Raw genomic sequence first — 24,231 nt, 5'->3', positions numbered from 1 at the left:
CTCCGCGGGCCGTCGCCGCCGTTAAAAGGGAGCCGGGGTGGGCCCACTGCGCGGCTTGAAGCCGCGCCGCGTTTCAGCGCTGCAGGGCCGCTTTAAGGCGGAAGGAGCCGGCGGGCGGGGTGGGGCGGGGCGCACCGTGCTTATATAAAGGAGGCCAAGTGGGTTGGCGGTCTCTTTCCGCACCGGCCGAGCGCAAGCGGCGAGGTGCGGGGCCGGGTCCGGTGTGCTTTGGTCGGGTGGGGCGTTAACGCTGCAGCCCCGGTACGAACGGCGCGGGTTTGCTTTGCAGATGCCCGAGGAAGTGCAGCATGGAGAGGAGGAGGCGGAGACGTTCGCCTTCCAGGCGGAGATCGCGCAGCTCATGTCGCTCATCATCAACACGTTCTACTCCAACAAGGAGATCTTCCTGCGGGAGCTCATCTCCAACGCTTCCGACGTGAGCCCCGGCCGCGGGGGGGTCTTCCTCTGCTCGGGGGTTGCGGTGGGGTGAGGCACGCGGTGCTTGGGGGCGGCTGCCGGGCAGGGGGCGGCAGCGAGCGGTCCCCTGCTCTCTCGTTAAGGCGCTGGACAAGATCCGCTACGAGAGCCTGACCGACCCTTCCAAGCTGGACAGCGGGAAAGACCTCAAGATCGACATCATCCCCAACCCCCGCGACCGCACGCTCACCCTGCTGGACACCGGCATCGGGATGACCAAAGCCGATCTCATCAACAACCTGGGCACCATTGCCAAATCGGGCACCAAAGCCTTCATGGAGGCCTTGCAGGTAGGTTGCTTTTGGCTGCCCCGCTCCCTCGCTCGCTGCCTGCCTTCCCGAGCGTGTTCCCACACCTCCGGCAGCAGGGAGGTGCTCGGCTGCCTGTTGGCCCTCGTTCCTTTAGCTGCGTGTTGACCCAGTTGTCTGCTGATTGAAGTGGTTGCAAATGCTTCCTGTGTCCTTTCTCTCTGGCTTTGCAGGCAGGTGCAGACATTTCTATGATTGGGCAGTTTGGTGTGGGTTTCTACTCCGCCTACCTGGTGGCTGAGAAGGTTGTTGTCATCACCAAGCACAACGATGATGAGCAGTATGCTTGGGAGTCGTCAGCTGGGGGCTCCTTTATTGTCCGGACTGACCGTGGTACGTATGGCATAAAACCAGGTGTATCTGTGCTAGAAACGTGCCTTTTCCTGATGCTTTAAAGAGCTTGGGCAGTCCTTTTAATCTCTTGTTAACATCATGGTATCAAGTAGCACTTACATTCCTAGGGCTGGTCTTGCTTATACATTGTCCTTCTACACCTGAAACCCAAACCTTTGCCATCTCACACAATAGGTGAGCCCATTGGACGAGGCACCAAAGTGATCCTGTATTTGAAGGAGGACCAAACAGAGTATTTGGAGGAGAAGCGTGTCAAAGAGGTGGTGAAGAAGCACTCCCAGTTCATTGGCTATCCCATCACACTTTATGTACGTAAGAGAAGTACTGTGGGGACCCCTGGGAAAGCTGGAGGGAGGAGAGAGGGAGTTGGGAGGAGATGAGGAAAGGGCAGCTACCATCTTCTGTGACCAAGGAAATAAGAGATTGGAGGTAAACATAGTTAATATCCAGATACGTGTTTGGTCCTTGATCTGTGCTGTTGGATGCCATCTGAATTAGCCGTAATGGGAGGAGGATTTCATGACTGCTGTCTTTTCTGACACTGTCTTTGGTTACATAAACGCTGTGAGGATTTCTAGGGTTGGTCTGGGGAAAAGCCCTGTTTCCAGGCGTTACACAGACAGGACAGTGAACTGCACCCAAGAGGGTACCCATTTTGCTTGTCCAGAGAGTAAAGGTTTTCTGGTAGCAGCTGCTAGAGGCTAAAACTGGGTTTATGACCCTGATTCTTATCCCTTCCACAGGTGGAGAAGGAGCGTGAGAAAGAGATCAGTGATGATGAGGCAGAGGAGGAGAAAGCTGAGAAAGAAGAGGAAGAGTCTAAGGATGAGGAGAAACCAAAAATTGAGGATGTGGGCTCTGATGAGGAGGAGGAGGGAGACAAAGGCAAAAAGAAAAAGACGAAGAAAATTAAGGAGAAATACATTGACCAGGAGGAGCTTAACAAGACCAAACCTATTTGGACCCGCAATCCTGATGACATCACCCAGGAGGAGTATGGCGAGTTCTACAAAAGCCTCACCAATGACTGGGAGGACCACCTGGCAGTCAAGGTGGGTCCTGGGAGAGATATGGCCCCCTTCTGGCTTGCACTCAAGGCCATAATTTTGGTACAAACACTTAGTGCTGTAGACTGTGCTGATTTCCATGCAGGTAGAGGGGTGGGCATTGCCAGTCTAGAAGCTTGAATGGGAGAATATTGGTCCTTAGAGAAGTGTGACTTCTCTGTCCAGGCCTACTGGATGCCAGAGAGCCCAGGCACGCAGTGGGGCTGAAGATGGGGAAATACTGGCTGTACTGCAGGAGACCCTGCTATGCCCCCCTGCCAGCCCTAGTGCTGAGGAGTGGTAGTTCAGCCTGCCCAGTGTAAGTGCTTGCAGGAAAGCATAGAAGGGGTAGACTGTGGCAGCTGTTTCTCATTTCTGACCCCACAGCACTTCTCTGTGGAAGGGCAGCTGGAGTTCAGGGCCCTGCTCTTCATCCCACGCCGTGCTCCTTTTGACCTCTTTGAGAACAAGAAGAAGAAGAACAATATTAAGCTGTATGTGAGGCGTGTCTTCATTATGGACAGCTGTGATGAGCTTATTCCCGAGTACCTGAGTAAGAGCCCACCTACCTCAGCCTCCCAGGTTGAGCTGGGACCCCCCCCCAGCCTGTGTGCTGCTCCCAGTGCCAAGTGGCTGGCTGAGATGCCAACTGCTGTGGGCTGACTGCAGTCCCTGTCTTAATGTTTCTTTTACAATGAAATCCAGAGGTCTTAATTGAATTTCTGTTTCCCTTACTTAGACTTCATCCGGGGTGTTGTGGACTCAGAAGACCTACCTCTGAACATATCTCGTGAGATGTTGCAGCAGAGCAAAATCCTCAAGGTGATCCGCAAAAACATTGTGAAAAAATGCTTGGAGCTCTTCACGGAGTTGGCAGAGGACAAAGAGAACTACAAGAAATTTTATGAGGCCTTCTCCAAAAATCTGAAGGTGAGAACTTGGACATACTGTATTTGGGGGAGGGAGGGAGCTGTGACCCATCTGCCTTAGGAGCAGGCTTGTTCCAGCACCGCTTCTTTGCTGTGAGGGTGTTGGGGTTAGAGGTGGGCTTCAAAAGTGCCTCAGAGAGCCTCTGTGGGCAGCTGGTCCTTCTGACTTCTCGTGGCTTAGAATGTATGGTTAGGAGATAGCTGTGTCTTGGGGATAGCCGTGTGTGTAAGTTCTGTCCTGGAGACCATGTGCATGTTTTCTGCCCCCAGCTGGGCATCCACGAGGACTCAACGAACAGAAAGCGCCTGTCAGAGCTGCTGCGCTACCACACATCTCAGTCAGGTGATGAGGTGACATCACTTGCAGAGTACGTGTCACGTATGAAGGAAACGCAGAAGAGTATCTACTACATCACAGGTGAGCCAGATTTCTGTGCACTCTTGAGGCAGGTTATCTGCTCTACCAGCTTTAAATTCTTCCAGGCAAGTCTTGCTATCTTCAACAGGCCCCCACTACTGAAATGGCCCAACTCTGGGCGCTGGGGGAAGGATACCAGGCCCAGAGCCCCACCAGCAGCCAACTTTACATTAGGGGCTTTGAGAGACTGGGGCTTTTTATCACACTGTAACCAACTCCTAAATCTTTGTGGTATCTTGATTCTAAACCCATAAACACAGGGGAAAGCAAGGAGCAGGTTGCCAACTCAGCCTTTGTGGAGCGTGTGCGGAAGCGTGGCTTTGAGGTGGTGTACATGACGGAGCCTATTGATGAATACTGTGTGCAGCAGCTCAAGGAGTTCGATGGGAAAACCCTTGTGTCAGTTACTAAGGAGGGGCTGGAGCTACCTGAGGATGAGGAGGAGAAAAAGAAGATGGAGGAGAGCAAGGCCAAGTTTGAGACTCTCTGCAAACTCATGAAGGAAATCCTGGACAAGAAGGTGGAGAAGGTGAGATGGTTGAGGAGCTCAGCCCAGGGCTGTGTCCTGGGCTGGTGGGAGGAGGGCTGGACCCCTCCATGATGCAGGCAAGGGTCCCAGCTCAATGCATGCCTCTGATCTCCCTCATCTCCTGCAGAGGAGCCGCTAAAGGAGACTGAAGGTCCCAGCATGCACTGCACCATCTTGCTCTAAGCAGCCAGGCTGCAGGCGAGGGGCACTGACCCAAATACGTGCATTGATGGGAGACGGTAAGTGTGGGAAACGTAGTGGGTACTGAAGGTGCTGGCTGAGCTGTCCAGACTGTTCTGTGAAGCAATTTTGGAGCTGTTTTGAAGGATCCCCGTTTGCTTTGGCTTGTCCCCAGGTGAACCTGGGGTGATTATGTGGGGTGTTGTGTGCTGGGGCTGGGTCCATTCCTGGGTATACTGGGAGCCTTGCTCTGCTAACTCTTGGCTACTTTGTCAGGTAACTATCTCCAACCGATTGGTCTCATCTCCGTGCTGCATTGTCACCAGCACATACGGTTGGACAGCGAACATGGAGCGCATCATGAAGGCTCAGGCACTGCGGGACAACTCTACCATGGGCTATATGATGGCCAAGAAGCACCTGGAAATCAACCCTGACCACCCAATTGTGGAAACGCTCCGCCAGAAGGCTGATGCTGACAAGAATGACAAAGCTGTCAAAGACCTGGTGGTCCTGCTCTTTGAGACTGCTCTGCTGTCCTCTGGCTTCTCCCTGGAAGATCCTCAGACCCATTCCAACCGTATCTACAGGATGATCAAACTGGGGCTTGGTACGTGTCCACGCAGCTCGTGGAGAAAGTCCTGGGCCAGGCTAGCTCTCCTTATGAAAGGGTTTTTTCTTAACCTGCTGTGAAATCACATCCTTGAGACTCACAGAGGGTGCAGATCCATGGTGCCTTCTCACCAGTAAATGCCAAAAGTCTACCATAGGTAATAGGGCCCGTGTGTTCAGAGAGGTTGCTTATGTTCGGGTTTGTCTCAAACTGTCTTTTTAGGCAGAAATGTAAATCAGGAAGTGCCGTGGCTTGTTGTAACTCTTGAGTACTGTCCCTTGGGCTCTGAGGCAGCCTTTGTTGTGGGATTATGGGACTCAGGTGTCTCTCAGAGGCTTCATCTCTTCTTTCCCCTTTTTTCCCCTAGGTATTGATGAAGATGAGGTGATTGCAGAAGAGTCCAGTACATCTCCTCCTGATGAAATCCCACCTCTGGAGGGTGATGAAGACTCGTCCCGCATGGAAGAGGTGGACTAAAGAAGGAAGTCTCTTCCATCTCCTTCCAGGCGTCTGTCCAATCTCATGTCTGCTTAGAAAAGGAGTCTCTGGTCCCACCAGCTGGCTCCTTGGTGGTGTCTTCTGGATTAACTTTTTTGGTAGTGAGGAATGGAGACAGGATTCCCTGTTTGTCAGTAGTGGGCAAGTCATGCAGCCCTGGGCATGTCTGTTGTGTGTGTATTTCTGCTTATGTAAGAGCATCTGATGGGGGAATGGAGGTGTGGAGGGGTCAGTCTGCCTCTTTCTCCCACCCCATGGGGTCTCCCATGCTCAGCTGAGGTGAGGAGAGTCCTTTCTCTCCAGCCCTCCCCAGAGTAGGATTGTATTTTGGTTGGCTTGGTTATTTTTGATTGATTTTTCTGATGTTTCATTCTACTGGAATTAAAGTGTCAAAAGAACAAGGTTTACGGAGAAGGTTCTGTTGTGTTTCTAGGCTGAGGCTGGTGATGCCCAGAATGAGGGAGGTGGTGAGGGTGCTCAGTTCCAGAGGTTTGAGCTCTGGGAGTTAAGCAGAGCCCAGCTGGTGCTGTGCTGAGAGTTGAGTCCTTTCTGAACTGCTGTGTGAAGGCAGGGTCTACTCTGACTGGATTTGAGCTCTGCTTTAGCAGATCTGTTACTTCCCTGCTTTGGCACCACGGAGAGAGTAGGTGAGGAAAGGACCTGCTGTGCAGGAGAGGCGATTCCCAGCTCTCTGCCCACAGCCCTGTGTGACCTGCAGCTGTTGAAGAAACCTTTTCAAGCTGTGCTTGTTATCTGAGTAAGCTGACAGGACATGAGCGTGTTGCTGCTGGCTGGTCTAATCAGAGCATCTCTGCGCTGAAGCAGTGGCGGGTGCCATCTGCTTGTTCCTTTGCAGCACAGAGTAGAGATGGGGATGGGAGGGGAAGAGTAACTGCTTAGGGCTTCAGCTGCCTCTGTTCAGCTCTTCTGTCAAACTGCTTTTGCAGGTTTTGCTCTAGGCTTCCTTTCCTCCCCCATCCAGCCTGCTGTTTTGGGGCTCCTGCAGCCTTTTGCACTTAGCAGCACCTTGCATTTACCTGTTTCTTGGATGACTGAGAGGCCTGGGGCTTCATCTCTGTCATCTGCCCTGTACATCAAACTCACACCCCAGCTGTAGGGCTTGTCACCTTCTGCCACGTTGGCCTCTGGGTTTGGGCAGAAGAAAGTGACATCAAGCCATGCTGCCTGCTTGCCAGCAGCCCCAGGCACAAAATGGAGTGGACTTTTCAGCCAGCATCCATCTTGAAAAGGGAAGTAGGGTGCAGAGCATAGCTCTGGTGGGAGCTGGAGTCATGCCTGCACACTGAGGCACTGCAGGGCACAGTACTGCAATAGCACTGTTTGGGTGCAGGACAGTGGGGTACAACTAGAGGTGTGTTAGCCAACTCTTTCAGGGTGATTTTCTTCCTAGACAGGAAGAAGGAGACTTACTATTTCTCCTAATTGGGGAAGTTTTGCCAATTAAGTGAGCCCAGCATTGATTCTTTCCAATGTAAAGCATTTTCCTTGTTTGTTTTTCCCCATTCTCATTTAAATTAGAAAAGGGGTCCAGTTCTGCACTGTGGTACAAAGAAACTTTACCACTCCTTCCCTCTTCATCCCCCAAACTCTTCCCCCCCCCACTCCCCTCCAAAAAAAGACACCTCAAAAACCCAAACATGTTGTCTGTCAGCAGACTGTGAGGCAGACACTTGGGGGAATTTGAATTTCTAAACAAAGAGTGGAGGCAAGGGGGAGGACCAGCTATAAGTGGGAATGGGGAGATACAGGGATAAAGAAAACAAACAAAAAACCTATTTACCCCTAGGGTTCTAGATGCAGCATATTTTTAATAAGATAAAATAAAAAGAAGAAAAAAGTTGCTTTTCAAAAGTACCAAAACTGCTGACTTGTCAGTCAGGTTGTGATGAGAAAAGGGTTAATAGGTACAACCCAGGCTTTGGGGAAGAGCAGTGGGAGCAGCCTCCACTGCCCCATCTGCTGCTGCCTGGGGGCAGGCACCTGCTCCTCCATCTTCTTGCCTGTAGAGAGGGGATGAGGCATGACAGAGGGCTCTGTCCCCTCCCACAGACCTCCAGGCACTGTGGGGCTCTGGTAAGGCCCCAAGAAAGCTGGGGCTGATGCCTCCAGTTGTCAGGAAAAAAAAAAAAAGCAACAAAATATGGGTATTTGTGCTTCTCTGAATGGCAGCTACAGAATCCAGAAACCGAGTTGCCCTGAGGCAATGCTGGGGATTCTGGGCACTGCAGCCTTTGGCCTGTAACAGCAGCAGATGTATCTGAAAAGCAACCTAGAACACAGCAAGCCTTGGGAAATGCATCGGCCAGCCTTTGTCTCTGCATAAAAATCAGCCTGGGCTAGGAGGAGCAAAGAAAATTGACTTAGAGCTGAGGTGAGGGACTGACAAACTGAACTGGGAAGTCCTGGCTTTGACTCCAGCATCCCCTCCCAGAGCAGATCCCAGGCCTCACGGTAGGACAAGTCCTCTCTGAGCTGTGCCTGTCCTACCTGGAGCATCTCCTGTGAAGGAAGCATGAGGCTGGAGGGGCTGGGAGTTTCTGTCCTACTCCCCCCCCAAGCTCAGCTCAGGACTTAGCCTCATACAGAGGCGTTTTAAAGACAGAGCTAGTGTTTTTTTCCTGCCCTCTCCTCCTGCTGAGCTCTGTAGTAGTGACAGATGTGGAGGTGCACAAGCAAGACGGTGCCGCTGAAAAGAGCTCCCTTGTTCAATCAGTGACCTTAGAGAGAAACCATGACACAGGAGGGGCAGGAGCACCAGCAGCCCCACACTGGTGTACCCCTGCAGCTGCAAGCCCCTAGGCCTGTGCCGTGGCTGGAAGGCTCTGACCTATTAAGGCAAATAGGAAGATTTGGAGCTGTGGCAGCCCAGAGCGTTCCCTGGGCTTGTTGCAGCCTCTTCCCCCAAGAAAAGCAGGTGGAAAAGTAAGCCACTTGTCCAGCCTAACCAGCCCACCTGGCTCCTCAGTGGGTTCTGACATTTCAAGCAAGCGCCCCTCAGCAGAGGCAGGACAGCAGGCACAGCTCAGAGGCCCTGGCCTCAGCTCCTTAGACCTTTTGTACAGGGGTCTCTCCTGCTGGTAGTTTCTTGCTGCGCTTCTTCATGCGGCTGCGGGCATAGACACGGAGGAAGAGGGCCACGAAGACAACAGCTATTCCCAGTCCACCCACAACAGTGACAGTGTGCCCATAGATGAAGCAGGAGAGGAGAATGGCAAAGGCTTGGCGGAGAGTCATAATGATTGTGAAGACAGCTGCCCCAAAGTGGTTGATGGTGCAGAAGATGAAGAGCTGGCCGCAGGCAGAGCACACTGACAGCAGCACCGCGTGGGCTGTGAACTCCGAGTGTCGAGCCATGAAGTGTACTGATTCTAGCAAAGCACCCTGCTCCAAGAGCGAGCCCACTGTGAAAAGGCAGGAGAAGACATTGACACCGAACATCATCTGCACTGGAGACATCTTGTAGGAGAAGAGGGCATCCTGCCAGTTGGATGTGAAGCTGTCGAAGATAATGTAGCCGGCCAGGAGGACTACACCAGAGAAAGTGGTGACAGTGGACACGTGTCTGTTGGGAGCACTGGAGAGCAGGAACATGCTGACCCCCACGGAGATGAGGGCAGCTGTCAGGTATTCCCAGTACTCGTAACTCTTGTGTGACACCAGTTTACCCATCATCATTACAGGGATCACTTTCGAAGCCTTGGCCAGCACTTGGGTGGGGAAGCTGATGTACTTGAGTGCCTCGTACTGGCACCAGCTGCTGAGGATGTTGGAAAGGGAGGCAAAGGAGTACTTGTACATAGCAGCCCCATGGCGTGGCTGCTTGGTCAGGGCACAGTACAGACCAGCCACCGTGAAGGCCAGGATGCGGTTCATGAACACTAGGAACTGGGAGTCCTTGAACTTCTCACCAGGGTCCGTTTCAGTAGCACCGTATGTTCTCGTCATCACACGCTCCTGGAGAACACCCCACGTGAGGTAGGAGGCCTGCAAAGCACAGGAGGAGCACAGGGAATTAGGATCCAGGCCAGGACCTACAAGCAACCACTGGAAGAATAGACCCCAGGAGATCCTTGTCTGCCCTATCACTGCCTCATCTTCTTCATAGCAGTTCTTCCCTGAGACACTGCGAGACAGGAAAGCTCCTGTTGTAACCAGCCTACTTTGTCGTTACACTTAGGAACAACTAGACCTAACCAAAACCATCCCTGCTCAATTACAGCCCCTTCAAGAAAAGAGAAGCCCCCAAAGCAATAGCTCAGTGTACAGAAAACACTTGTTTTAAACTGTCTGTTCATCCAGATGGGCAGGATCAGAGAACATTACTGATGTATAGCTCTATTTTTGGTGCCAGGTCCTGGCAGCTTTCCCAATGGCCTCTGTGTTAGTTTTCACTTCCAGCTCTCCAGGCCCAGTTCTTCCACCCAATTCAATTCTAATTTCAGACCCAGCAGACAAAATTGTGCTCCGGGGCTGATCGCTACTCTGGCTGTCACCTCCACTACTCATGCAGCCCTAGTGTTATAGCACTGAGCTTCTGACAAAAGTAACATGGACTTTTCTCTCTCAAGGAACTGAGGCAGAGAGAAATGAAATGGTTTGGTGGTGTCCTCAAAGCAAGTGCTAAAATACTAAGCCAGAGTGTGGGCATCTTCTGCTGGCTGCAGTATGTGTGTTTTATATAATAGTTATTTTTAGTCCTCACACAACCAAAAAGCTGCCTTTCCTAATGATGATTACACTGTAGCTGAGGCTTAAGGAAACTAAAATTAAAAGATCCTCCTCTCTTTTTGTAGCTGAATTCAGTACTTCCCCAGTATCCAAATCCAATCTATCAAGGGCAGTACCCATCGGTCCCAGAAAGTGACCCAGAAGAGAGCACCCTAAAAATCCTTCTCAATCTCAGAATTTCCCCTGCCCATGGATGCAGGGGACTGCAATTGGACAGATGAGAGAGGTCCCAGTTCAAATGACACCAGAATGGTACCTCAAAGGTGACACAGCAGCCTTGGTGGATGGACTATCCTAGTGGAGAGGCTGTGTCCCAGCCTCCAACCCTACCCTGTCAAGGACAGCACTGCATCTTCGAAGAACTGGCAGTCCAAACTCATTTTCTAGTCCCTCCTCCCCGAGTGGGACAACCACACACACATGCACAGGGCCCCTACCTGTAGACCAGCAGCACAGAAGAGCAGCTTCAAGACCTGTCGGGCTGTAGAGGACTCTGCAGGCTCTACTCGGGGTGGCAGGGAGCCATCCTCTGGATGTACAGACTTCACCTCAGAGCCAAACACACAAGATTTGATGACAGGGAAGCAAATACCTCGGCCTGAAGGGATAAGAGAACACAGAGACAGAATTAACCACAGCCTGGGACCATATGCCACACCAGCTTGAGAGGTGTAGCCTCGCTCCTTACTAACCTTCTCTGTGACTAACAGTCATTTCATTACACTACATGCATCACCAGATAGAGATTGGGGCCCTTAGCAGACCGGGAGACAACAACTTCCCTGTGCAAAGTCCAACTAGCCTAAAAGCGAGGAGACTCAGACAAATTCTCATATTACTTAAGCAGACGTGGATTGGGCTGTCTTGGGCAGACTCCAAATCGTTCAGAACAAACTTCTGTATCTACTGGTATGGGAGCCTGGGGGAGATTTGTTTCAGGACAGCTCCTAGGGATGGAGGTCTATGCCCAGCTAAGGGCTGGTCCAACAAAGCAAAGCAAGAGCAGCACCTGTCAGTACTGACTGGGAGTGACAGAAGGGGGTGCAGAGAGTTCAAAGGAGGCAGGGTATGGGAGGGAAGCTGTTGTCCTTACCTGTCTCCAAGTAATTCCTTCTCTTGAAGTACTGGATGAGGAGGAATCCCGGTATTACAATACTCGCATAGCCAGCAGCATTAATAAAGAAACGGAAGAGCCAGAAGTCCCCCCATGAGTCCTGCAGGGCAGGGGGCATTTCTTCACCAGTAGCCATGGCGGGGAGAGCAGCCAGCAGGAGGGGAACACAAAATCTGCAGAGACAAAGGCATATGTTAGGCAACCAGCATACAGACTGCTCCCCCTGCCTACCTGCACCACGCACCTCCCAGCTTGCTCCCAAGCAGTAGGCAACACCCAGATCCCACCTCAGCAATGACAGCAGTTATCACAATGCAGAGCAGGAAAGGCCTTCTGGAGTTTACATTTGCATCTGTTAACAGTGTTTGCTCTGGCTTAGGAACACATGGACTTAAAAGCTTGGGCTTCCAGGATTGGAGAGGATATTTGAATGCTGCTGTAAAGGGCTGGTTTTGACAACGCCTTTGTTCAAAAAGCAAGAAGCACCTTTCACCTCACCTTTTCAGGTTAAACTTTAGCGCAGCTAAACACAGATTTCTTTCTTCTGAGTGGAAAAAGAAAAGGTCATCAAACGGAAAGAGACTCCTACCTAGCAGCTCATGTTACAAGCCTGTAGCCAGAGCATCCTTTCTTTCAGGAAAAGCACTTCAGAGACTTCCCTCAAACTGCACCAGGTGAGCAGAGGAGAAGAACCAGGGGGCATATGGCTGCCAGGCTCACCCATCTCCCTCCTGGGGCAGCAGTCAGCCCTGGGGCAATGTGCCAAGGTTTTCCCTGCAGCTCTGAGGAAATTACCAGGGTTCCCCCACTTCACAAGGCACAGCCAGAGACCAAGGTTGGGAAGGAACTTTCTCATCAGCTGGCTTGTTGGGTTTTTACCAGTGCTACCTGTCTGTAAAAACATCTAATATTCTTCAGCATTAGTCCTGAGGGGTGATCTAATCAGCTTTATGACAGCTGTAATGCACCTATTGTTCTTCCCACTGTCCCCTCCACTGCACAAGCAAACCCAGAATAGTGGGCCACACCAAGAACAAAAGCAGCAGGTACACAACAAGGGGGAAGCTGAGACAGACTTCTGCACCCAAGGCCACTGGCATCCTCCTCTCCTGCAGCAGCCTGCTCCAAGGTCAAAGCAGCTTTCCGCAGGAGGGAAGGATGTACCTTTGGTCCATGCTCCATTCCTGCCTCTGTCTCCCCTGCAGAAAACCCCCCATGGGTCAGTGACGGTGCTGTGGGGCTGGTTACATAAACACATACCAGATGAAGCTCTGGGTGCCTGTGATAGAAAGGGACAGAGAAGATTTTAACTCCCCCTGCAGAAAACAAATGAGTCATAGGAATTTAGGCACTGTGTACCTTTCCCCAGTATAATACAGCTGTGATCTCCAGTACGCATGAATCTCAAAGTCCTGTACTTATAAAGTTAGGCTTGTAAAGGCAAAAAAGTCCCCTGCCATTTCACGAGCAACATGCTATCCCTTCCCACTGTTCTCCAGTCCCCTGGAAAGGCCTCAGGGCCTTTTCTAATCTTCAGTTGCTGCGGGCAGGCCTTGGTGTCCAACAACTTGACATAACCAAGCTGAACTTCACCCTTCTGTGACTTACAGGACACTGAAATTCCCATCTTGACTAGAAGTTCAAACAGCTTGGAGCAGGTTTCTGTGTCTGCTTCCTATTTCCTTGCTCCCTCCCCATTAGAAAAGAAAGCCTGACATCTCCGTCCCCACCCTCCCCTCCCTCAGACCTCTCTCCTACCTGGAAGCATCACAGGCTGCAATGGGTACTGGAGGACGTTAAGGAACACAGCTCAGCAGAGGCACAGGGGGCTGATGATGCCCACGTGCTCCAGGTTTCTATGAGGTAATTCTGGCTGACCGCAGCAGCTCTCTTGCCAAGGAGAGGGTGCAGAAAGGCCCTTTGCTTTTGCAGAAGTCTGATACAGACTGCAAGGCCAGTTGCTACACTCATAGCCACGTCTCCCTTCAACTTTAGAGACCAAAAGCCTGCCACCCCTACTGAGGGCTGTTCCCCGAGCGGCCCCCCAGCACCGCTCTCCCATAGGAGGATACAGCAGGACAATGGCTCTCTATGTCTGCACTGGCAGCTCCCAGACGCCAAGCGCCGATTCAGGGCCGCAGGCTCTGCTCTCCCCGCCGAGGCTCGGAGGGAACAGGGCCGCGAGTGTTCCAGATGGGAGGGGGCCGCGCGGGCGGCAGGCCGAGGCATGAAAGACGCCTCAGAGCAGGACCGCAGAGCTGAAGTAGGGGGGGCTGCTCTTGGACGCACCGCCCCAGAGCCGGGCTAGGCCCCGGCCCCACGCCTCGGGCTCCTGACTCAGCCGAACTGACGATTTGGGGCTGAAATGCCGCCGGCCCGCAGCCCGGCGCATCTCCAGCACCGCTCCGCTTAACGGGAAGCCTCGGGTCCGGACCCCCAAGGTCGGAAAATCACCCAGTCCGACCGCCAGCCCATCACCGCCTTACCCGCTATAACGAACGTCACTCACTCACGCGGCTTCTCCCCATCCGTGCCGGCCCCAGCTCCGCGCTGCAGGGCGGGCTCCGCCTCACGCCCCGAAACCGCACGGCTTTTTCCGCCCGGGACCGGGGACCGCCGCCGGGAATCGCGAAGGAAGGAGGAACCTCCCACCCCTCGGGGCTGCGGGGTTGGTCCCCGCCCGGCGGCCCCATCCGCGGGCACCTCGGGCCCCAGCACCCACCTGCGGCCCGCTCCGCTCCGGCCCTCTCCCGGCCGCCTGCCCTCGGCCCGCTCCAGGCGGCGGCGGCGGCGGCGGAACTCCCACTCGGGCCCGCAGCGCCGTCCCCACAGCGCCCCCTGGCGGCGCGGAGGGGCAGTGCAGCAAACGAGGGGGGCGGGGGCAGGGCCGGCTGCTGCCACGCACTAACGGTTTACGACACTCATTAAAAACAAACAAACCAACCAAACACTTTTATTATTCAAATAAAAAAAAAAAACAGGTGTAGATCACTTGCTTCTGCCTTTCTCCATGTGCTCCCACTCCTTCAGGCCCACGCGCTGCGAGATACTGCTCTCACCCAGCACTGGAGCTGCCCCGCAGGGCAGCCAGACCCGGCCAAGGTTAGAATACAGCCCCTCGCTGTCAGCCCGAAGGCTGCTGGGGGCAGCGGAGCAACGAGTGCTGCGTTCCTGGCAGCATTCCCTCACATCTGCCTTTGCAAAAAGGGAGGAAGGAAGCTGCCAGCAGCCCCGCAGCACATCTTGGGTGATTGCGCCATCCAGGGATTTGCACCACTCAAAAGCAGCTGCTCCACGGCAGCAAGAGGGGAATTTCCCTGGCTGCGGTGGTGGGGTCAGCACACTGGGTGTCTGTTCCCACAGCACCGTTGTGGGCTGGTTCCCCTAGCCCACTGCAGCATGTGGTCCTCACGCGGGATAGAGGCAGGGATGGAAGGTGAGGAATGAGGGGATGTGGAGATAACCCAGCCATCAATTCAGCCTGTGAGCATGCAGAACCCAGGGAAGACCCCATGTTTTCTAATCAACCTGCCACAGCAGGAGCCAGGTCACCTTCCCATGCTCGCTGCTAAAGAGGACACCATGGGGGAGTGGAGTAGGTGGGGTGACACAAGAGCTGGAGCACCTGCAGCCAGAACAAACGTTTATTACAGTGAGCACTAGCTGCTCACCCACACTTGTTCTGATGGTGGCTGGGGTGCCAGAGGATGCTCTGCCCCTGTGCAGTGTGATGAGGAGTCCTCTCCTGGCTCCATCCCCTATCAGCAACAGCTTGTAGCCCCTGCAGTTCAGGCCCCTGGCAGGGAAGGAAATTCAATTAAGTCCTGCTGATCTGTAGCACAGACCTCACTGGGCACAAATCTGAAAATAAAGCCTCCCACGTGTAGTGCTCATAGTGCTGCCTCCTTTCTGCCTTCAGAAAGGCAGCCTGAGGCCCATAAGACTTCTTCTCCTGGCAGGGATAATACACAGCTCTGCTCCCATTGCAGGCATCAGGGCGACAGCATGGGGTGAGGAGGCCAATTGTGGGCCAGCATGTCCACCGCTCACTCAGAGCACACGACGGGCTTCCCCGAGATCTTCAGATCATCAAAGGGCAGCAAGGCAAGGAGCTGCAAAAGACAAGGGTTCGAAGCTGTGAGCATCCCTGTTGCGTCTCTGCCACCACCCCAAAGCCCCCAATTCCCCCACATGCTGACAGAACTCCTGGCATCCCCGCTGGCCTCACTCACATCATCGTTGCCATCAGCCAGGTCCTGGGCCGTCTCGTCTTCCATGTTCCTCAGTAGGGTGTCTGCCCCAGAGTGTGAGAGGATGGCCGCGATGGCAGCATCCTTGCGGCCCACGGCCAGGTGCAGCGGGGTGCAGCCATTGTACATCTGGGCGTCCACGTAGGCCCCATTGTGCAGCAGGAACTGGACAGCACTTCGGTTGTGGCACTCCACTGCCATGTGCAGCGGGGTCTTCCCACTTGTGCCCTCCTGTGAGTGACAAGGACATGGATGTGGGGTCTCCCTGCAATACCCACACCCCATAGACAGGGTGGAGAGGTGCATCCCCGCAGCAGCCCTTTCCAGCCTTACCTGAACATCAATGTTGGCACCACTCTGCAGCAGCAGGGACATCATCTGGATGTTCCCCTTCAAGGTGCTGATGTGCAGACAGGCCAGACCTGGTGAGAGGAGACAGAAGAGACAGCCAGCATCAGTGCCAGTCCCCCACCAAGCTCCTGGATTTACAGCAGAACCTTGGGCCACCTCCCTGATCTCACCTTGCCAGTTCTGGAGCTGCAGGTCCTGGAGGTGCCCAGGGGGCTCAGCTGTGCCACGCAGCAGCTGCTGGGCACAGCACAGGTGCTGTTGCTCACAGGCCAGGTGCAGTGGGGTGTTGCCATTGCGGTCCTGCAGCCCGGGGTTGACTCCTTTGTGGATCAGTGCCTGGACTACGCTGGGCTGCTCCAGATAGACAGCCAGGTGCAGCGGGGTCTGGAGAAGGGAAGCAGAAATTAGGAGGTGGGGTGTACTGTAGTGCCAGCCCCCAGCAAGCAGACTGGTGGCATGGGGTTGGCACCCCTCCACCCCTAGTGTCAAGAGCTGCTCTCCTGCCTCCCAAAGTATTGCCTTCCCCCTCTTTGGAAAGGGACTGCTCACGTGTCCTTATGCCCCGCAGCAAGCAGGCAGGCTTCCCTAGGGAAATGGCTGATGGAGCGGGCACCCAATAGGGTGGCAACTGCCTGCTTCCTGCCTTCTGCACATTGCACTCGTGTCATACCTGGAAAAGATCATTCTGGATCTCCAGCAGCTCTCTGGGAAGCTGAGCAATGAAGCAGAGTGCCACATCTGGGACACAGTGGATAATGGCCAGGTGAACCAATCTGCACAGGGAACAGGGTTGGAAAAGAAGGAAAAAATCAGTCCCAAGTGCCCCAGTTCAGGGGCAGAGATCCTCCACTGCTGCAGTTGAAATAACCTCCCCACCTCCCCCAGCTGCCTGTCTTCCCACCAGTTTGCAGCTCCCAAACCTTCCCTCTCTCCAGGGCACCTAAGCTGCAGGGTGGGACAGAACCACAGCCTAAGGTCCCCAGGGCAGATCGTTGGGCTGACCACAGGGGAAGTGACCCACCTGTCCTCTCTTGGGCCACACTGAATGCTGGCTTGCACCCAGGCCTCCATCTTGGGGAGGATGGCAGAACCTGGGAGGCATTTTGGACAGCCCAAGAGCCAGGTCTGGCCACTGAGCAGGAGGTTTGAATTCGGGCAGGTGCCAGGGAAATTCCAGTTCCCCACTACTGGCTCCACATGATGACGCTTCTGCTATTTCTTGTGCCAAGGCAGGCAGCCAGAACTGGGCAGAAGACTGGCACCAGAGCAAGATCACCTGCGCGGCACAGCCCTCGTGCCAGCCTCTCCTCCAGCCCTCACTGATTTCCTCTTCTGCCTTCCACATCCTTCCCCTTTGGCACCACTGTGCCAGGGCTGGCATGCAGAGGGATACCACAGCTCTCTGAATGTCTGGCTACCTGCAAACAGCCCTGGTACTCACATCCGCTGGATGCTCAGGCTGCCCCAGCCGCAGGGTGGATTTCATTCTCAGCCCACCCGTCCCTTGCCCTTCTCCTGCCGCAATGCTTGTGTAGGTTTTGCACCGGTCCTCGCTGTCTCCGTGCAGTCAGAACAGAAGTGAGAGCAGCAGCAGTGGGCCCGAGGGGAATTTCCAGCCCAGCACCCCCAACCTACTGCACCCCACCGGGCGCAGGGTAAAAGAGCAGGACATCCCTTGAAGGCTGGAGGGAGGCAGGAGGGGCTGCAAGAGGGCTGCACAGCCTGAGCAGCCCAGCAAAGCTGTCTACTCCCAGGCACCCTCAGCCGAGCTCCACTTTCTGCAGCGAAACAAGCAAGTTCCCCTTTGCCCTGCTGCCTGCGGAAAAGTTGCGTCCTTGGGGAAGCCCTGGGTCACACTGCTGCAGGGAATTCCCCGCTGGAAGCAGAGCCACACACATTTTGCCTCCATGAGGCTGCTGGGTGCCCCTCACCGCTGACGCTGCGGGGCAAGGCAGGGGATGCACCAGGACCAGATGCAGAAATATGGCAGTGGCAGGTGCTCCCCCACCTTCAACTGCTTCCCACGGCTCTCAGGGCTGGCAGTGGGCAGGGAGATGCCCCAAGAGATTTGCAGCAGGCTGAGGCTTCACCTTGAGGCGGCCTTTGCCTACCACCAGGGACAGCCCCTGCCTCTCCACGCCTGCTCCCACATGCGGAGGAGATGGCAGGATGTACTGCTCTCAGGTATGGTGCAGATAAGCGCGTGCAGCTCGGGGACTTTCCAAAGCAATTCGGGTTGAACTTTAAACCTCTGCCGCTTTCACTTTCCAGAGCCAAACTTGGCTCCTGGGGGAGAAAGCTACGCCCAGCTAGGGTGAGCTGAAGAGGGTACCCGGGAATGCCCCATGCCCCATAGCATGGGGACAAGTGCGTCAGTCACAGGGGGACATGGAAAGCCCAGTCCTCTGCCAGCATCTCCCTCGCCCTTGCCTGAAGGCTTTGTAGCTCAGCATGTGTGGATATCCACACTGCAGGAGTAGCCCAACCAGAGCCCCTTCCCACCACTCAGAGCTCAGGCTTTCCCTCGAAGCTGCTTCAAAGGATTGCTTTTTTCCTCCCACCCTTGTCTTCCTTCTCCACCCAGGCACAGCCTCCTCACCTGCTTTCATTTCTGCATTTGCTCCCCTCTTTCCTCATTGCCAGGCCTCAGCTTCCTGAAATGACTGCAGAGGCGGCGAGCTGCTGGGGAATGGCACAGCAGCCACTGGGGTCAATGAGTCCTCTGGGAGTATTCGAGCAGCACCCTTGTCCATAGAGAGCTGTGCAACCAGGAAGCATCTCCTGCTAAGCTGGGAAACCTCCCCAGGAGACATTAGGTGCAGGCTTTGTGCAGATTGCTGTCTTTTTCTGGCCACAGCCAAAAGCTATCCTATCTGGGACGCCACCACGGGCACAAGGAAGGAGAGGTGCCCATGTGCTGCCAGGTAGAGAGCATCCCAGCCTGAGGATGCTGCAAGCAGAGACATGGGGACAGGGTATGGTAAAACCCAGCTTTGACACAAGCAGAGTTCCACCAGTCCTCTGGATAACCTTCGTCATGTCTCTAGAATAGGGGCTAACTGTGCAGACCCTTCCATCCGTGGAGCATGACACCTTGTCCTCAGGGCACTCTCCATTGCCATCTCTCCCTTGGAGTATCCAGAGCAAGGGACCAGGCATTCAGTGGAATTCACCCCAACACATTTTGATCCCTCTCCAGATAAGCTCAACAGGAATGCTTTGCTCCTGGCTCCTTGTTTTGTCTGAGCAGAGGAGGAGGAAATCGTGCACACAGTTTGCTCAAGACAAGCTTGTTACCAGGAGGAAATGGCATCAGCAGCGACACAGAGGAGCGTGAGCAGGGAGGAAAAGAGAGGGGGAATTCCACACTTACGCTGCTGCCCCCCTCTGGCCCTTCAACTTGCACTGCTAACTGCTTCCTCACACACTAGCCCCAGACTCTGTCAGGCAGCGTGGCACTGTCACACTGCATCCCACTGCTGCACAGCTCTACGCCTCCCTGCATGCAGAGGTGGTTCTGCCCTGCGCTGAGATTAGGTGTACTCAGCATGCCTGTCTGAAGAATGGGGCTCTGCCCTGCACCAGCATCTGTGCAGGGAGGTGAGCCAGAAGCAAGACAGCCTGTCCCAGGAGTGTGAAAATCATCTCAAACCCCAAAAGACCCACTGGCGATGGCAATGCCGTTCTGCTCTTCAGGAGGCAAGTCAATTCTCCTAGTTCCCACGCACACAGAGATAGCATCCCCTCAAAACAGCCTCTTGCTTGCAGACAGTGGCTAGACCTTGCCAGAGCCTGTACAGAGCCATTGCTTAGTCTGGCACACACGGTGCATTGCCACGGGCTGCTCTCTAGATGAGGCATTAGCCCAGGGGCTCAGCTCCACCACCCACTCACCAGGGGGGATTCCCATCCCCGGGGTGCAGGGCCACCCCGTACAGTGCCCAGCTCAGACACCATCCTTCATGGTCACATCTGCCTCCTCTCTTATCCACAGTGAATGCAAAACCACCCAAACAACCCAGAACCAGCAGAAATCAAAGTTTCCTTCATTAACCCAGCTGAGCTCATGCCTCCCAAGTGGCAGCCAAGCAAGGACAGAAAGCTCTCCCTGCCTTTGTACTGCCAAGCCAGGCTCCTGCAGCCCAGCACGTGGAAATTTCCAGCCCTTTTTCCTCCTCTTGCATCCTGAAGTTCCCTGCGTCTCTTGCCAGCTCTAGGGTAAACCTAAGCATGCAGAAAGTCGGAAAACACTTCCTCAAGCCCAGTCTGAAGCCATTAGAACAGGGAAAAGCCTCTCACTGGCACTATCTTGAGAGGCAAGGCTCTCCTTAATACAGGCAGGCATCTCTAGAGCAGGGCCATGCGAGATGGGGGAGTTAAGATGGCCACATATTGCTGAGTGCCTAAAAGCAGCTCCTAGCCCTGCAGGATGGCCTTACACCCAACAGCTGTGCAAGCAGGCAGAGGCTGGGTGGGTAGGCCCTTCTGCTACACAGTCATGCAGATCCCAGAGCATCACCACCAGTGGGGACCCAAATTAACCCATAAGCAGTCCTCCAGAGCCTTTGCAAAGACACCTTGTCCCACAGCTCACAGGCACATGATTTCTTATCAGCAGATGGGGCAGCACACATCGCCGGTAGGAGGAAGTTGGGCTTCCTCCGCATCTCTCCTTCCCTGAGTAACTCCAGCTCTGTCTCCAAGCCAGCAGGGGCTTCCACAAATCCAAGCAAGTGAGATTTTCCATCCCGCCCCATCCCACCTCACAGGAGCTGGTCCTACGCCCACTCCTCTCCCAGGACGGCGGGCTTAAACATCTGCCTGGCAAGGCTGGAAGGGAGGGGGTTTCCTCAGCAGCTTCTGACAAAGGCTGTGCTTGTTTGGAAGCCAGGGCACAACGCTGGAGCTGCCTGCATGGAGCTCACCATCCCTGTGACTGGAAAGCCCCTCTCTCAGCTTCCACGCAGAGCAGTCCCATCAGAATCTCATCTAGCAGAACAGGAACTGGGTTGAAAGGAAGAGACGGATGCTTGGAGGAGACCGCCTGGGAGTACAGAAGCAGGACATCTCTATTTCTGACATGGAACAGGAGGGATGCACACCGTTCCCCTAAGTGCGAGGCCCTGCCCTTGCCTACCGTGGCAGCTCTGGGAGCTGTGTGCCCCATTGCCACAGCCCTGACTTCCCCAGGACAGCAGGGGAAGAACCACAGAGGGGGCTGGAGGAGGGGGTGGCTGAGGCTTTTACAGATGATTCTTGGAAGGTGGCTGCTCTTGTCGAGACACCCGCGCATCTCAGCGGTCAGCACCCCACGCCTCCTCATTAGCCAACTTCCTTCCTATGCTAGCAGCCCCTCTGCCTTTGGGGGGACCTCAGCCCTACTCCCCAGCAGCGCTCTGTGGTGAGCTACCAGCACAGGCAGTCCCAATTGCATTGAGCAGAGTGCTGGATGCTCAGCACTGCTAAATATAAATGCTGCCCACCTCCACCGCAGGGTCAGGAGGAGAGACAGGAATAGAAAAGGCAGAAGTCCACAGCCCAGCCGCAGTGACCTCAAGAATACATTTCCTTCCCAGCTCCTGGGGCAGTCTCAGGAGGCCCTGTGCCAACACCCCCAGCCCCAGTGTGCAGCAGGCTCCCCCCTCCCTCAGTGCAGATTTACTGTTCTGAACTGCATTGTAACTGAGAGAAAACAGGAGAGTGGCTGCAGCCACTGGGAGAGCTCAGTGAGAGTAACTCCAGGCAGGAGATGCTGAGGCACTGCCAATTGATGCTTCCCAAGTTAACGAGCTGCTTGCATTAGGCTCTGGCCAAGCAAGTCGGGCAAGCAGCGGGCTCAGCTGCCCTACGAGACAGACTCGAACAGCACACGCATCTCCAAGCAGCTGCACCCACTGCACCCACCGGCTGCCTTCCTGCAGCGCTGTTTCCCCAGGCCTGCCCGAAGCTCCCCACTGGCACGTTGGCTCTAACGCTATGGCCAGGGGCGTGGGAGCTGCGTGCCGCCAGCCCCGCTTGCTGCAAGACCAGCCACAGCAAATATCCCACGTTAATGAGCTAATTAGCAGCCGTGCAGGCTCCCTCCTTAGCAGGAAGTAAACACCGGGACTGGCTCCCGCCTCCTGCAGTCCTGGGAGCACGGTAGCTCTGTCTCCCCGCAGCTCCTGCTCCAGCCTGCTGGCTCAGCCATTATTAAGTCATTGCCTTGCTCGTATCGGTGCCCTTTGGTTTCTCTTCCTCCTGCTTTATTACTTAGCATTAAGCACCAGCCTGGGCTTGGGGAGAAGCTGTGACAGGCACGCTGCGCTCACACCGAGTGCGTTTGTGATTAAAACCCTCCGCGGAGGGAATGCAGGCAGAGGATCGTGATGAGCTGAACGCAGCTACTAGCGGCCAAGCCGTGCTACCCTGGAGCGATTCCTCCGCCCCTGGGAGAGCTCTGCGGGCGCGGAGAGCCCCCTGCCCTGCCAGGAGCTGGGCCTCCCCGTCCCAGAGGCGCCGAGCATCCCCGCGGCTGCCAGGTCGTTCCCCGAGAGCGGACCCAGCCCGCCGCGCGTCCCAGAGCCTGGGCTGGCAGCGGAGGGCAGGAGCCGCGTTCACTTACGTGTCACCGTCCTCCGAGACGTAGGTGAGGGCCTCCAGCTGCCGTCGGTTCGTGCCGTCGGGCGGCGGCTCCGCGGTCGGCAGAGCCTCGGGGAGGGCACCGGAGCCGTAGCTGGAGTCCAGGCGCTCCTCGGAGGGGGTCGACGGCTCGCAGGGGCCCGGGCCCTCTCCTACGTCGGTCGGAGTTTCCTCGGCGGTGGTCGGCGGCTCTGTGAGGGTCGGGGTGTCGGCGGGGGCCGGGTTGTCCCGCCCGCCCGGCAGCGAGCGCAGCGACTCGATGCCGGAATCGCACTGCCCGTCCTCTCCCTCCCAGCACTCTCCGCCCGCCGGCCGAGCCATCCCGCAGCGTTCAGCACCCGCCGCCCGCCCGTCCCGGCCCCAGCCCCGGTGCCGGGGGGCTCATGGCCGGAAAGCCAGCGAGCGGCAGCCGACTCCGACGCTGCTCCGCGGCTCCTCCTCCTCCTCCCGCCCGCACTGACTCAGCCGCGCCCGGCCCCGCCCGCCCGGGATTCCCCCCGCTGCGGGCAGCGGCACCGCGCCCGCCCCCGCGGGGCCCTTCCTCAGCCTGAGGCTGCTCCCGGGGCTGATGGGCTGACGTCCGTGTGCTTGCACCGGCAGCCCGGGGCCGCAGCGTGCCCCCCAGGCGGGACGGTGGGCCCCGCTGCTTCCCCCTGGACGGGTGTGGCTGTTTGAGTGGCAGCCCTGTCGTGAGGGGACGAGGGGAAATGGTTGCAGTCTAAAAGGGGAGATGGAGAGTGGGTGTATTGCTACAGTAAGGGCGGAGAGGTGATGGATCAGGTTGCCCAGAGAGGTGGGGAACGCCCGGTCCCTGGAGATGCTCAAGGTCAGGCTGGACGGGGCTCTGAGCACCAGACCTAGCTGTGCATGTGTTCATCCCAGGCGAGTCGGTCCAGATGGCCTTTAACAGTCCCAAATCAAAGCCATCCAGCTGCGTCCCTCAGGGATCTGTGGGCTTTATCTGGTTACCTCCCAGCACCCCAGGCAGTGGGCCCTCCACAGAAGGCAATCTAGATAGCTCTGAACGTGAGTGACACTTGGAAATCAGGTTTCACTTGCTGCTTTCATTACTTTTATTTTCACTTGCTCCTCTCTCACATGCAAGGTGCACACCTTCCTGCTGCACCCAGAAGGAGGGGAAGGACCTGCTCATTCCCACGTCTACAGGGAACTCACCTGGGCAGCACTGGGCAAGCGGGCTCACAGGGCTGCATGCAGCGTGCTGAGGACCTCCTTTCCAGCTGAAGCTGCTGTAGGCTTGCATCACTCTCTGAGCACTGCCCAGCCAGGCCTGCAGCTGCAGCCCTGCTGCGTGCATGCTGCCCCCAGAGTGCCTCCAAGCAGGTGGGAAGAGAGGATTTGGAGTGTTAGGGCAGGAGCAGCATGCCAGCAGGCAGAGGAAGCCTGTGCTGGCATCAGTAACCTCCAGCTGCCCTCCCACGCTCGGGTTCTGTTTTGGTTTCTTCAGTCGTGTCTCTGGCTCTGCCTGGATGCAAGATGACAACTGCTGAGCTTCTCCCACACCTCCCGACTCTGCCTGTGGATCTGGGTCATACGCTCATGACACCCTCGTTCGCACCCTGCTGGTGGCTGCATCCCAGTTCAGCAGTGCTGCAGATGTCGTTTCTGACCCTGCTGCACACAGCTGATAACTTGCAGGGCCTCTCGTGGGGTAGAGTCCATCTGGGCTTCTCTTGGGTCTTGGGTGCTACTGCTTGTCACAGCCAGCCCAAAGCGAAATCACAGGGGCAATGATCAGCTTGGAGTCTGCAAGTCATAGACCAAACCCTTACA

General features: G+C 55.6%; 3 protein-coding genes across 6 annotated transcripts; 1 reads left to right on the top strand and 2 right to left on the bottom strand.

The window, feature by feature from the left end:
- The first annotated feature begins 226 nt into the window (after window positions 1-226).
- Window positions 227-5,753, top strand: HSP90AB1 (heat shock protein 90 alpha family class B member 1). 2 transcript variants are annotated; one of them, XR_010623384.1, is made up of 11 exons: window positions 227-436; window positions 561-767; window positions 959-1,118; window positions 1,314-1,447; window positions 1,883-2,191; window positions 2,573-2,738; window positions 2,925-3,115; window positions 3,385-3,532; window positions 3,793-4,061; window positions 4,189-4,300; window positions 4,518-4,608. XR_010623384.1 is itself a non-coding variant. In XM_065755392.1 (11 exons), the coding sequence occupies exons 1-11, from the start codon at window positions 290-292 to the stop codon at window positions 5,329-5,331; spliced, it is 2,175 nt and encodes a 724-aa protein (XP_065611464.1). In that variant the 5' UTR covers window positions 227-289; the 3' UTR covers window positions 5,332-5,753. The 2 variants fall into 2 exon arrangements, 1 of the variants encoding a protein (XP_065611464.1); XM_065755392.1 differs by lacking the exon at window positions 4,189-4,300 and adding an exon at window positions 5,222-5,753 and having other exon boundaries at window positions 4,518-4,851.
- Window positions 5,754-8,004: 2,251 nt separating this feature from the next.
- SLC35B2 (solute carrier family 35 member B2) lies at window positions 8,005-13,985 on the bottom strand. Of its 3 annotated transcripts, none has more exons than XM_065755373.1 (4): window positions 13,938-13,985; window positions 11,195-11,388; window positions 10,539-10,699; window positions 8,005-9,357 (listed from the first exon to the last, which is right to left on the bottom strand). In XM_065755373.1, exons 2-4 carry the CDS (start codon window positions 11,349-11,351, stop codon window positions 8,419-8,421), a joined length of 1,257 nt encoding a protein of 418 aa, XP_065611445.1. In that variant the 5' UTR covers window positions 11,352-11,388; window positions 13,938-13,985; the 3' UTR covers window positions 8,005-8,418. The 3 variants fall into 3 exon arrangements, with proteins under 3 accessions (XP_065611445.1, XP_065611440.1, XP_065611452.1); XM_065755368.1 differs by lacking the exon at window positions 13,938-13,985 and adding an exon at window positions 13,702-13,804; XM_065755380.1 differs by lacking the exon at window positions 13,938-13,985 and adding an exon at window positions 13,725-13,731.
- A 641-nt stretch (window positions 13,986-14,626) lies between these two features.
- On the bottom strand, window positions 14,627-22,866 carry NFKBIE (NFKB inhibitor epsilon). Its single transcript, XM_065755494.1, has 6 exons — window positions 22,421-22,866; window positions 16,487-16,589; window positions 15,987-16,200; window positions 15,799-15,887; window positions 15,448-15,696; window positions 14,627-15,327 (listed from the first exon to the last, which is right to left on the bottom strand). The coding sequence occupies exons 1-6, from the start codon at window positions 22,756-22,758 to the stop codon at window positions 15,262-15,264; spliced, it is 1,059 nt and encodes a 352-aa protein (XP_065611566.1). The 5' UTR covers window positions 22,759-22,866; the 3' UTR covers window positions 14,627-15,261.
- Window positions 22,867-24,231: the final 1,365 nt, after the last annotated feature.

Source organism: Cyrtonyx montezumae, unplaced genomic scaffold (genome assembly GCF_038088225.1).
Source record: "Cyrtonyx montezumae isolate F1298 unplaced genomic scaffold, pur_monq_1.0 scaffold_0, whole genome shotgun sequence".
Classification (NCBI taxonomy): Eukaryota; Metazoa; Chordata; class Aves; order Galliformes; family Odontophoridae; genus Cyrtonyx; species Cyrtonyx montezumae.
This window is presented reverse-complemented; position numbering and strand designations above follow the sequence as displayed.

What these genes read in the sequence shown, in the direction of transcription:
- HSP90AB1 (XM_065755392.1), top strand. Translation starts at nt 290, where the DNA reads ATGCCCGAGGAAGTGCAGCATGGAGAGGAGGAGGCGGAGACGTTCGCC. An exon ending in CCTTCTCCAAAAATCTGAAG is followed by an intron (nt 3,116 to 3,384) that starts GTGAGAACTTGG and finishes TTCTGCCCCCAG; the next exon opens with CTGGGCATCCACGAGGACTC. An exon ending in GAGTATCTACTACATCACAG is followed by an intron (nt 3,533 to 3,792) that starts GTGAGCCAGATT and finishes CCATAAACACAG; the next exon opens with GGGAAAGCAAGGAGCAGGTT.
- SLC35B2 (XM_065755373.1), bottom strand. Translation starts at nt 11,351, where the DNA reads ATGGCTACTGGTGAAGAAATGCCCCCTGCCCTGCAGGACTCATGGGGG. An exon ending in AAGGAATTACTTGGAGACAG is followed by an intron (nt 10,700 to 11,194) that starts GTAAGGACAACA and finishes TTATCCCTTCAG; the next exon opens with GCCGAGGTATTTGCTTCCCT. An exon ending in TCTGTGCTGCTGGTCTACAG is followed by an intron (nt 9,358 to 10,538) that starts GTAGGGGCCCTG and finishes TGTGCTTTGCAG; the next exon opens with GCCTCCTACCTCACGTGGGG.
- NFKBIE (XM_065755494.1), bottom strand. Translation starts at nt 22,758, where the DNA reads ATGGCTCGGCCGGCGGGCGGAGAGTGCTGGGAGGGAGAGGACGGGCAG. An exon ending in GTGCCAACATTGATGTTCAG is followed by an intron (nt 15,697 to 15,798) that starts GTAAGGCTGGAA and finishes TGTCACTCACAG; the next exon opens with GAGGGCACAAGTGGGAAGAC. An exon ending in TGGCTGATGGCAACGATGAT is followed by an intron (nt 15,328 to 15,447) that starts GTGAGTGAGGCC and finishes TGTCTTTTGCAG; the next exon opens with CTCCTTGCCTTGCTGCCCTT.